General features: G+C 39.7%; 1 protein-coding gene across 1 annotated transcript in view; it reads right to left on the bottom strand.

Annotated features, from left to right (window-relative positions):
- Nucleotides 1–1,023: 1,023 nt before the first annotated feature.
- The window catches only part of LOC149255520 (uncharacterized), a 33,173-nt gene continuing 20,968 nt past the window's right edge, over nucleotides 1,024–13,228 (bottom strand). Inside the window, exon 2 of the mRNA XM_089455066.1 lies at nucleotides 1,024–1,868. Coding sequence (XP_089311192.1) covers nucleotides 1,024–1,868 — 845 coding nt within the window. The remainder of the gene's footprint in view (nucleotides 1,869–13,228) is intronic.

Genomic DNA, 13,228 nt, shown 5'->3' with positions numbered 1-13,228 from the left:
ACCCAAGCCTTCTGCAGCTAGGATGAAGAGAAAAGGAGACAGGGGGTCTCCCTGCCTGAGCCCGCGGGAGGGAGTGAAGGCTTCGGTGGGGGTGCCATTTAACAGAATTGACATCACGGGAGTGCCAACCATGGATAAGATCCAGTTTATCCATCTTTGGTCAAATCCATAGGCTTTAAGAATGCCTTCCAGATATCCCCAGCTAAGGCAGTCAAACGCCTTAGCCAAATCAAGTTTGATAAGCATGCCTGGGGTGCAGGAGTTTTTCAAGGTGTGAATCACTTCCTGGGCCACTATGATGCCATCTGTGATCTGTCGCCCTTTGACAAATCCTGTTTGCCCCGGGCAATGAGATCTGGCAGGATCGGCTTGAGCCTGTTTACCATGACTGTTGCTAAAATTTTGTAAACAACATTACATAGGGATATGGGCCTGAAACCCTGCGGTTCCTCCGAGCAGCCATTCTTTGGGATTAGAGCCAGGAAAGTGGCATTCAGGCCCTGGTGCATGCGCTTTGAACACCTGGATTCCTCCACTATGTCTAGCAGGTCATTCCCCATAAAACTCCAGGCCGCCTAGTAAAACTCAATGGTGAAGCCATCAGGACCCGGGGCTTTATTTTTCAGAATTTTGTTAACTACCTCTTCAAGTTCTTCCTTGGTGATTACCCTGAGCAGAGCCAAATTTTGATCTCTAGAAACTTTCTTAGGGATATGTTGGCAAACCTTGTCTATGTCCTCAGATCTGTTGGCATTTGGTTCAGTGAGAATGCCTTTGAAGTGATCCACCAAGAGTTTTTCTATTTCTATCTGTTGCGTCACTCTATTTCCCTGACTGTCTTTCAAGGAGAAGATTTTGTTGTTCTGGCGATGACTCAGCATTGCTTTATGGAAGAATTTGGAGTTTTTCCCCCTCCTTTAACCATTGGACCCGAGATTTCTGCTTCCACAGAATTTCCTCCTGCTTTCGCCTTTCTTCTATTTGAGTGATTACCCTGCCTTCCTCCTCAGCCAGCTCTTCATTTCATCCTTCCGAGATGATTTGCTGTTGTATTCTTTCCAATCTGGACTGGAGTTTGCCTTGCTCCTGCTGAATATTGCCGAATTCTTCCCTGTTCCACTTCTTGATTTTGCTCTTGATTTCTTTGAGTCTGAGCTGAAAAGAGTGCATTTTTCTGCGGCCTTCCTTTCCACTCTTGCTATCCTGCCACCAACTCCTTACTTTGTCGAGGAAATCAGGAGCTCTGAGCCAGAAGGACTCGAACCAGAAGGGCCTCTTTTTAATCGGATTGTTCAAGGCTATTTCGAGCTTTATTGGCCAGTGGTCGGACCCTATTATGGGTAGGATAGAGGCTTCGTAGAAGATGTCCAGCCCAATTATGTGCTCTGAGATTAAAAATCTGTCCAATATTGATGCAATTTGTTTTGTCCCGCCTCTTCTGTTATTCCAGGTGAATTTCCCATTTATAGTTGGGATATCAACCACCCTTAATTCTGCTTGAACGTCTCTGAATCTTTCCATCTCCGGGTCTTCTCTGCTTATTCCACCTTTTTTCTCTTCTCTAGAAGTGATTAAGTTAAAGTCGCCTGCCAGGATCCATCTCTGCTCCTGGTGCATATTTTTGAGCTTTGCCAACTGATTGAGAAAAAGGCCTCTATCAACACGGGTATGGGGCCCATAAACAACCGAGATTGCCACCCATTCACTTTTCCCTATGAGCTTGAATCTCCCTATTAGGATTCTTGGCATTCCTATCCACCAGTCGGTTAGGACTTCTGCTGGATTCCAAATAATTGCTATCCCTCCTACACTCCCTTTGGCATCTATAGTTACATGTTCATATCTCGGTTTTATTTTATTGAGAATTTCTGTTAGAAAATTGTATATTACGGAGCAATGGAACACATAAAATATTGCAGAAATATAAACACAGAAAACGAACAAAACAAGAGAGACACATATATACGTGGTTCACCCAGTTTGGACTACGTCCACCCTGAACAGCCAGTCCTTCCTTTCTATTATCCAGCAAAATGAAGAGACACAACCTATAGCAAATCCGCTATAATATCCTCTGTTTTCTCTCACAGTTTCACCTCTCTATTTCTCGCTCACAGAATACACATCCATCACACAGCCTCAAAGACAATGCCCTCATACAAAGAGAGGGGTTGCCTTCTAGGGCAAAAAACCCTAAACTAAACATAAGTTCTACCGTCAGATCATCCGCCTAATGAACGGCCCAGATTGACTAGAAATTACTATACTTTTACAAGGCAATTTTGCAGCTGTTTTTAGCTTCAGGGGCGCTGCCCCCGAAACCCCTCGCCAAGGAGGGGCTCCCAAAGGTCGCAGCCGCCCCCCTTTGGACCCCCCCTGCAGCGAATATATCACGGGCGGCGTTGCCGCTCCCATTTTGAACTGGGGTCCTATGTGGCGATACCTTTGAATATAGAAGATAATCAGGCTCCACACCCAACAATCTCCCACTTGGAGACTGATTGTAGCAACTCCACCACTGCTCCATTTGCTGGACAATGACTCCTCTTTGGACCTGGCTGTTTCTCATCTTCATCGTCATCCTTGAAGACCAATTGAAACTGAGCATATTCTCAGTTTCTCCCTGGTTACAACTTTTGTTAGCATATCTGCAGGATTCTGGCTAGTGTGTATCTTTTCCAGCTTCAACTCTCCATCTTCCAACACTGATCGTATGAAATGGTACTTGAGCTGTATGTGTTTAGTCTTGGAATGAAATGCTGAGTTCTTTGCAAGATGAATGGAACTTTGGCTATCACTATATAACATGCCCATATCATGCTCCTTACCCAATTCACCCATGAACCTTTGTAACCAAATCATTACTTTACTAGCCTCTGTAGCAGCAACATACTCTGCTTCTGTTGTTGAAAGTGCAACAACACTTTGGATTTTTGAAACCCAACTGACAGTTGTTCCTCCAACAGTAAATACATATCCTGTAGTGCTCCTCCTGTTATCTCTGTCACCTGCCATATCTGCATCAACATATCCTTGTAGGGAGATGTTTGAACCACCAAAGCATAATGCTTGATTTGTGGTACCTTTCAAATATCTGAGAATCCATTTCACTGCCATCCAATGTTCCTTTCCTGGATTGTTCATGTACCTGCTTACAACTCCCATTGCATGTGCAATATCAGGCCTTGTGCAGACCATTGCATACATTAAGCTTCCAACTGCTGATGCATATGGAAACCTGTAAACCCATTTATTCTTCAATCTAGTTTTTCCTACAGGCAACCTGACTAAATCCCAAGTCTGGTTATGCATTAAGGAGTCCATTTCTTCTTCCATGGCTACCTCCCACTTCTTCCTACTTTCAACCTGCATTTCTTCCTCACAGTCTCACCTCTCTATTTCTCGCTCACAGAACACACATCTATCACACAGCCTCAAATACAATGCCCTCATACAAAGAGAGGGGTTGCCTTCTAGGGCAAAAAACCCTAAACTAAACATAAGTTCTACCGTCAGATCATCCGCCTAATGAACGGCCCAGATTGACTAGAAATTACTATACTTTTACAAGGCAATTTTACAGCTGTTTTTAGCTTCGGGGGCGCTGCCCCCAAAACCCCCCGCCAGGGGGGGGCTCCCAAAGGTCGCAGCCGCCCCCCCTGGACCCCCCTGCAGCGAATATATCATGGGCGGCGTTGCCGCCCCCATTTCGAACTAGGGTCCTATGTGGTTATACCTTTGAATATAGAAGATAATCAGGCTCCACACCCAACGATTTCCTCCATCTTCTGGCCTGAGATTTTAGTTTCTTGGATAAGCATAATTTGGGGTTTGTCCTTTTTCAGTCTTGCCGCCAGATGTCTCTATTTTCCTTTACTGTTGAAGCCTCTAATATTCCAAGATGTCAAAATCATTGGTTAACTTGGGATAGGTTTTGGAGTACCGCTGATAGCGGGACCACTCTCTCTGTGTTGACTAACATTTCACCCATGTGTTGGATAGAGTCGTTAAGGTTTTTTCTTCCTCTTTTTCCCCCCCCTTTACCTTGTCCTTGCTGATCAGGTCTGCTTTCCTGTTGGGTCTCTTGGAATTCTTCTGGTGAGGCTTTGCCTTTTCCAAATTTTGCTTTATATTGCTGGAAGGTTTCTGCATACAACCTCTTTTGTTGTTCTGGAATAAACCTCTCATCCAGGTTCTTCCATTCGTTCAGAAGTTTTCTTAAGACTTCTTCCTCTTGACATAGATCTTCCCTGCTGGTCTCTTGGTCTGTCTCCATCTGTTCGGCTTGTTCGTCTTGTTCCTTGCCTTTCTTTGTTGGCTCGCTCGGGGCTTTTCTTTTTGAGTGGTTTCTTTCGCAGCTCTCACTACCGTCTGACCCTTATCCTCTTGATTTTCCATGGGTTGGTCTTCCTATTCATCCTCTACCTACAGAACTGCAAAGTTGTTTGGTTTCTCTAGGGTTTTTTGTTTTTCCTTCCTTCCTTTCTGGGGGGTTTCCTTGTTTACTTTCCTTTTGTTTTTCACCTCTTGGTATTCCTCCTGATCTGTTGGCTCTTTCTTTTTTTGCAGGGGGCTTCTACTTTCTTCTTCCTCCCTTGTTATCGGGCATTTGTTTGCCATATGTCCTTGGACATGGCACCTACGGCACCTAAATGGGATGTGTTCGTAGTCTATGTTCTGCTGCCAAACATCTTCATGATATTCAAGTTCTATTGTGTCTGGGATGGGGTTTGCTAGGTTCATATAAACACAGATCCTAGCGTACAAGGTGTATCTTCCTTTCTTCGTGGTTTTTGCTATTTTTGCAAAACTCCCTATTGAGTTTCCTATCCCCTCCAAGATTTTCGGGTCCCAGAAGTCTGTGGGGAGCCCGAATAAGCGAACCCAGACAGGCGCAACTAGAAAGGTTTCTTTATCAGGGTTGTAGCATTCTTCCCCGAAACGCATGAACAAACAGGGATTGTAATAGAAATATGGGCCATTTTCAAATACCTTTTCCTTATCTTGCATGTTAAAGAAGATTACCGTGAAGAAGCCTTTTGCTCCCAGCTTGAGCTCGGTGTGGCCTTGGGGTTGCCATTTTTGCTGAATCCACTTGGTAAGATCTCTTTTCGACGGCTAGACTCCTACGAACTTGCAGATAAGGGCATGATCCCTCATATAGCTTCTGTACTTTTCCAGTTTATTCGCTGGAATCACGAATCTGGGTCTCTCCACTGCACATGGCAGGCACTTTCCTCTGCGGCCTGTTTGCCAGGAAGTTCCTAGCACTGGCCCTGCGCTCTTCCGTTCCTCTGTCTCCTGGCTACTCTATCCCTCTCCTGCCACCGTATCCCGATAGGAGGGGATCTCTCCCCTCCTGACATCTTCTGTCATACCTTTGTTGCTTGGTTCTCTGCCAATTTCAGCTGGTCCGGGCTATTGACGGTCTTCTGGCCCTTCCTTCACGCCGCCCCAAGCGTTTCACCGCCTTGCCGCCATTAGTTTTTTGTTGCAGACGAAATCATGCCAAAAATCATCCAATTGATTTATATATTTTTAAAATATAATAAGAAATAATTATATAAATAATTTATAAAATTAATGATATATGTGTGTGTGTGTGTGTGAGTGAGGTGATATGTAATTTAAAATTTGATTTTTTGATTAAAGATAGAAATGTGGATATATGATTTAAAATTTAATTTTTTAATAAAAGGATAGGAAAAAATTAAAGTCAAATATGGATTTTTTAAATATTAAACCAGCAGATATATATGAGTAGCATAAATGATTTTAGATTGGTTTAAGTTTTCGAGTTTTTTTTAGGAAAAGTGAGAGATTATAAATGCTAATTTTTTAGTGATATATTTGAAAAATATTTAATAATTATGAGTTTAGATATATTTTAATTCTGGATTTACTAAGCATGTAGAGGGATCAGATCTCTTGAGATGCAAAACTTCTTTAAGAGTGAGAATAAATTTGATCTCTCTCGAAGCATGGCAAGTCAGAGTTAAGATGGATCTTAGTTGGCTTAAATTTCCTCCTTTAAATAGACTATTCCACATGAATACCATAGGTTCTCATAAACTTGAAGGTCAAAAACCAAAGTAAAATTTTATTTTTATTTTTATCTTGTTAAAATGTTTAAAGTAGGGTATTTTTATTTTATTTCTCTACCATATTGGATTGGAGAGTTTCTCTCGGTCCAATGATCAATTTTATTTCACAATTAGTATGATGTTTAATATTTTTATGTTTATGTTGAAGTAAGGTTAGACCAAGTGGTTGAGGAGGGTTGTTAACTCCCTCATCTCTCATGTTTGATTCTTTGAAATGACATGCTTAACTTGTATTGATTAGGCTCAAGGAGAAGGCGACACTAGGGGTTTTCACTTGGTCTATGGTCAATAGGGGACGTCTCAACTCTTGCTTAGTCATTAGGTCATTATTGTCAAAAAAGATTGTGTTCTAACATACATTATTATTGTTAGGTCATTTATAATTATGTATATTTCTTACATGAATGATATTTTAATTTGTAATAATTTTATTTTTGAATGAATATAATTTTTATTGAAAAATTATTATATTATTATTGGGTTTATAATGACACAAATATAAATCATTAATTGATTTTTTTTTTAAATATTTAATAAAATAAAAAAGAGGTTTTAATAATTTATCATAAAGTGGCATTATTATACCTCTCCGGTTGTATGGTGAAGTCTTTGTAAAACAAATAAATTGAAATTGAAGACACACTACTCATTAATACACACAAAATTATATTCTTTATTTCACACTTGATTCAATTACTCTCAGATGCAAATCATAGATATGGAGGTTTAGATACTTTTTCAAAAAAATCCCAAACTACTTCTAAACTTAACATGGAATCATTATCTCCAAGTCCCTCCCTTAATGCTTACATGCCAAAAATACACATTACAACAAAAATATTGATCTTTGTTTGGCTGTGTTGGGTCCCTATAATACTAGTGATTACCCCACTACTATTGTAGTTATACCCCTTATTTATATTGTTGTGCCCCTGTTACCCCCATATTGTTATTTCTGTGCCCCATAGAATCCCTATATTGTTATTTTTGTGGCTTTATATTATTATTGTTAGGTCGGCTGGATTATATTGTGACTCCTTAGACTCCTATATATAGAAAGGAGGTTTTGTCATTTGTATCATCCAAGAATTGTTCATTTATGTAATGTAAAGGAGGTTTCCCCCTCGAAGAGGCTGAATTCTAAGGCGTTGATCTATCTTTTCTATCTTTTCTTGAGTTGGTTTCATAACATTTGGTATCAGAGCTTTGGGTTCTAGGGTTTTGCTGCTCCAAATAGGTCATCGTGGCATTTTCGCTATAACTTTTTTTCTGTGATGTTTCAAAAGTCGCAAAAAAAATCCATTTGAGAAGAAATCGTGCTGAACCTTGGGTCTGAATTTTAGAGATTTTCGCGTGATATTTGCGGAGATATGATCTGAGGAAGTTGGTCTTTTTGCAGACTCCTGAATTACATTCAAAACAGGTGACCTGGGGAAAATCGTCATAACTTTCTCTCTGGGGATAGGATTGAAATTTCGTCAGAAGGTACAAAAAGAGGATGAACTGTAGTTTCTTGTGTATGTGTTTCAGATTCAATGGTTGAAACAGTGACTCGTGGTACGTCGTACAAGTTCGCTCTACTGAACCAATCTAAAAGAAAGTCACTGTGGGAGATTTCACATAACTCTTCCTTGGAGAATCCAATTTGGCTCAGACTTGTGGCATTGGAAAGAGGACATAGAAGGCTACTACAGGTAGCAATTTCAGAACTGGATGATCCGAAATTACAGAGATACATCAGATTCAATATCAGGCTTCTATAAAGTGAAAAAAGGTGTGTAGCTTTTTCTTAAATTTTTGTGTAAGCTTGGTTTAATGGAATTCAAAGGGCATAGTAAAGAATTATTATCGGTAACTGATGTCCCGAGGAAAGAAAATGCAAACACCTAGTAAGGAACCTGAAAGCTCTAGCATGACTCATGAAGAAGAGGAAGAAATGCTACATGATATATCAAAATTACAAGAACAAGTGCAACAAATGTCACGCTCACAAAAGCTAACAGAAGCTAAGATAAGTGGCGTGGAATCTAAGATAAAGGGCATGGAAGCTAAGATGGATGATTCGAAGACAGATTTGAAGAGAGACATGGCAGATTTGAAGATAGATTTGAAGACAGACATGGAAGAATTGAAGAACTTGCTACAAGAAAGGGTCACTAATGGTGAAAAGGTAGTAAAGGAAACTCATGATGAGAACAAAAGAAATGTTAATCATGATTCCATAGACGCTAATGTTGGATCGAAGAATCACCATATTCCAAAAATCGATATGAGGAAGTTTGATGGCAAGGACCCGCCACATGGATATTACAGATGGAGCAATTCTTCGATCTCAATAATGTGCAAAACGCACAAAAGGTACGTATGGCAACTGTATATTTGGAACCAAATCAGTTTGTATGGTATCAATGGCTTTGCTCTCGTAAACAATTTATCACTTGGGAAATTTTTACGGAAGAATTGATAGCACATTATGAGGATACAAAAAGCAACACATTTTTTAGCCAATTGATAAGTCTCAAACAAAAGGGTTCAGTAATGGAGCACATTTAGGAGTTCCAAAAATTGAACATAAGGGTAAAAGATATTCCAGAGGAGCATAGGATTGATGTGTTCATAGGGTCTTTAAAGGATAATATCCAACATGATGTTCGCCTTTGGGAACCTGATTCATTAGAGAAGGCATTCAGGTTAGCAAGAAAAATGGAAAGCAAATTATGGCAACCAGGAAGCATACCACTCACAACTATAAAGACGGAAGTGTTGTTGCCCCTAGTCTTCCACAACCTATAAGGTTGACACCACAACAATTGGAAGAAAAAAGAGCAAAAGGGCTTTGTTACAGTTGTGATACAAATACACTAAAGGTCATAAGTGTGCTGAGAAGAAATTATTCTACATAGATTGTGAAGAGGAAGAAGAAAAGGAGCAAGAAAGGTCAAAAGAAGAAGATATACTCCAGGAACAAAGCCTAGATGAAGAACAAATAAATCCGACCATATCTTGTAATGCATTGGCGGGAATTACCACTCCTCAAACCATCAAGATAGAAGGACAAATCAAGAAGAAAAAGGTAATAGTGTTGATTGATTCAGGAAGCACCCACAATTTTATTCATTGTAGGGTAGCAAAAGAATTGAATTGCTTCCTATATCCAGCACCAGAGTGTCAAGTGATGATTGCAAATGGAGGAACAATAAATTGCTCTGGAAAGTGCCATAATATCAAGCTATCCATGGGAGAATATGTATTGACTAGCCCAATGCTTTCCATTCCAATGGGAGGTGCTGATGTTGTACTAGGAGTCCAATGGCTACAATCCTTGGGTACAATAGCTTTTAATTTTCAAGAACTTTTCATCAAATTTTCTACGGAAGGAAAGGAAGTTGAATTAAGGGGTATTGCAGGGAAACCAGGAAAGATAATCAGCTCTAATGGCATGACAAAGCTTCTAAAAAAGGAGCAAAGAGGTGTAATTGCACAATTATGTTCGCTAGATGTTTCCACATTGGAATCATCTATTTCTCCAGATCTCCAAAAAGTCCTGGACAATCATTCCAAGGTATTTGAGACTCCAAAAGGTCTCCCACCTATGCGTGATCATGATCATGCTATTCATCTGATTCCAGGAAGTGTTCCTCCAAACATCAGGCCGTACAGATATCCCTATGTCCAATAAAGTGAAATTGAACGTATGGTTGCAGAAATGCTAGAGGCTGGTATAATTCAACCGAGTCAAAGTTTCTCAGCTCCAGTAGTATTGGTGCACAAGAAGGATGGATCATGGCGCATGTGTCCGGATTATAGGGAGCTCAACAAGCTCACTATTAAAGATAAGTTCCCCATTCCTGTTATTGATGAATTACTGGATGAATTGCATGGATCAATTTACTTCACCAAGTTGGATCTTCGTTCGGGATATCATCAAATCAGAATGAAGATTGAAGACATTCCGAAAACGGCATTTAGAACTCATGAGGGTCATTATGAATTTTTGGTCATGCCTTTTGGCCTTACCAATGCACCTTCAACATTTCAAGGTTTGATGAATTCAATTTTCAAACCATTCCTTAGAAAATTTGTGTTAGTATTTTTTGATGATATACTAATCTACAGCAAGTCTTGGAAGGATCATGTTGAACATGTTGACAGGGTGCTACAACTATTGGAGGAGAAACAATTATATGCAAAAAGATCCAAATGTTTCTTTGGAGTCCAGGAGGTGGAATATTTGGGTCATATTGTATCTCATGAAGGAGTTAAGGTAGACCCTAGCAAAATTAAAGCCATTAAGGAATGGAAAATCCCCACATCCATAAAGCATCTGCGAGGATTTCTTGGGTTGACAGGGTATTATCGCAAGTTTGTTAAGAATTATGGGAGAATAGCAGCACCTCTAACAACATTATTGAAGAAAGATTCATTTTCATGGACTCCGGAAGAACAAAGGCCTTTGAACATCTTAAAGAGGCAATGTGCCAAGCACCGGTCTTAGCTACACCGGACTTCACAAAAACCTTTATTGTGGAATGTGATGCTTCAGGAAATGGAATTGGTGCTGTTCTAATGCAAGATGAAAGACCCATTGCTTTTGAAAGTCGTCCAATCAAGGGAAAGTTTTTAAGCAAAGCTATTTATGAGAAGGAAATGTTGGCAATACTCCATGCACTTAAGAAATGGCGACCCTACCTAATGGGAAGACACTTCAAGGTAAAAACGGATCATGATAGCCTTAAATACTTTTTAGAACAAAGATTATCCTCTGAAGAGCAACAAAAGTGGGTCACAAAGATGTTGGGTTATGACTTTGAAATCATCTACAAAAAAGGGAAGAAAAATGTGGTGGCAGATGCACTCTCAAGAAAGGATGAGGATGTGGAAGCATTGTTGTGTGCCATTTCTATTATCCAACCAGATTGGATAAACGAAGCAAGGGAGGAATGGAAGAATGACGAAGAAGTGTGGGCACTTATTCGAAAGCTACAACAAGATTCCAGTACTTCTGATACATTTAGCTGGCAAAATGATTCATTATGGTACAAAGATCGCTTATACCTCTGTAAGAATTCCCAGCTAAAACAAAAGATTCTTATGGAATTGCACACTTCTCCCTTAGGAGGGCACTCAGGATTTTTAAAAACTTACCACAGGGTTAAGAAGGAATTTTTTTGGGATGGCCTTAAATCAGATATTCAAAAGTTTGTGGCGGAATGTTTGGTTTGCCAGCAAAATAAAGTTGAAACAATTAAGACACCGGGTCTATTACAACCTTTATCCATTCCAAGCCAACGTTGGGAGGAGGTTTCAATGGATTTTATCACAGGTTTACCCAAGTCTGAGGGAAAGAGTGTCATCATGGTGGTAGTTGACAGACTTACCAAGTATGCACACTTTTGTGCATTATCACATCCATTTAAAGCCAGTACAGTTTCTACTGCATTTATGGAAACAGTTCAAAAGCTACATGGAAACCCAAAGATTATTGTAAGTGACAGAGATCCCATTTTCACTGGAAATTTTTGGACAGAATTATTTTCTTGTCTTGGTACTCAGTTAGCTCATAGCTCATCTTATCATCCTCAATCTGATGGGAAAACTGAGATAGTAAACAAATGTTTGGAAGGATATCTTCGTTGCTTTGTATCTGATAAACAGACACAATGGGTCAAATGGTTGCCTCTGGCTGAATGGTGGTATAACACTTCCTTCCATACAGCAACAAAAATGACCCCATTTATGGCACTTTATGGGTATCAACCACCATCCATCACATCATATTTAAGAGAAAATTCTAAGTTTCAGGCAGTGGAACATCACATCGAACATCAACAACAAGTCCTCCAACTCTTAAAGGATAACCTCGTGTTGGCACAAAATAGAATGAAACAACAGGCAGATCAACATCGCAGTGAAAGAAGTTTTGATGTAGGTGATTGGGTATTCCTACGGCTACAACCATATAAGCAAATGTCCCTAAAGCAAGCTAAGAAGGATAATAAATTATCACCAAAGTATTATGGTCCGTACAAGGTGTTGCAAAAGATTGGTACTATGGCATACAAATTGGAGCTTCCTGCAGCTTCTCGATTGCACCCAGTTTTCCATGTTTCATGTTTAAAGAAGGTTATAGGTGACAAGCTCCCAATTCAAACAATATTGCCAGAACTTGATGAGGAAGGAAAAATTATATTGGAACCGGAAGCAGTCACAAAAACAAGAACTCGACAGCTACGAAATCGATCAATTTCAGAGTATCTTATCAAGTGGAAGAACTTATCCGCTGAAGATTCCACATGGGAGGATGAGAATTTTATGCAGAAGTATCCAGAACTACTCAAGCGTTGAGGACAACACTTTTTTGAAGGAGAGGGGCATGTTGGGTCCCTATAATACTAGTGATTACCCCATTACTATTGTAGTTATACCCCTTATTTATATTGTTGTGCCCCTATTACCCCCATATTGTTATTTCTGTGCCCCATAGAATCCCTCTATTGTTATTTTTGTGGCTTTATATTATTATTGTTAGGTCGGCTGGATTATATTGTGACTCTTTAGACTCCTATATATAGAAAGGAGGTTTTGTCATTTGTATCATCCAAGAATTGTTCATTTATGTAATGTAAAGGAGGTTGCCCCCTCGAAGAGGCTGAATTCTAAGGCGTTGATCTATCTTTTCTATCTTTTCTTGAGTTGGTTTCATAACAGGCTGACCTTCATCAGCATTCACATCCACTTCAGAATCTCGTATACATCGCTCTTTCTTCACCACAAAAACTTTGAGATACCACTTGACCTCCATTTAAAACATAACTACCTCTGACTATCATTGAATAATTTTGTAGAATTGATGCTTCTTGACTACCGCGAAGAATAACCTAGATATTGAATATCTCTATGGGCATGCTTTCATCCTAGTAGCATGCATCGAAACACATACTTCCGGTTATATAAGTAAGTTGTCTCGGTACCGAGCTTATCCAACAATCAATCAGACAGCTAACCTTTTTGACATAAACACACTTACATACACACAAAAAATAACCCATAATTGATGCTCTTGAAGCACCGAAGAACAACAAGATCCATCATTTTCTAATAGATTAAAATAAACGATTCAACGA

Source organism: Pinus tabuliformis, chromosome 7 (genome assembly GCF_031772625.1).
Source record: "Pinus tabuliformis cultivar Carrire ecotype Pingquan chromosome 7, CPIR1, whole genome shotgun sequence".
In the NCBI taxonomy this organism is placed as follows: Eukaryota; Viridiplantae; Streptophyta; class Pinopsida; order Pinales; family Pinaceae; genus Pinus; species Pinus tabuliformis.
The sequence above is the reverse complement of the archived record's forward strand: the minus strand, read 5'-3'. Positions and strand labels throughout refer to the sequence as shown.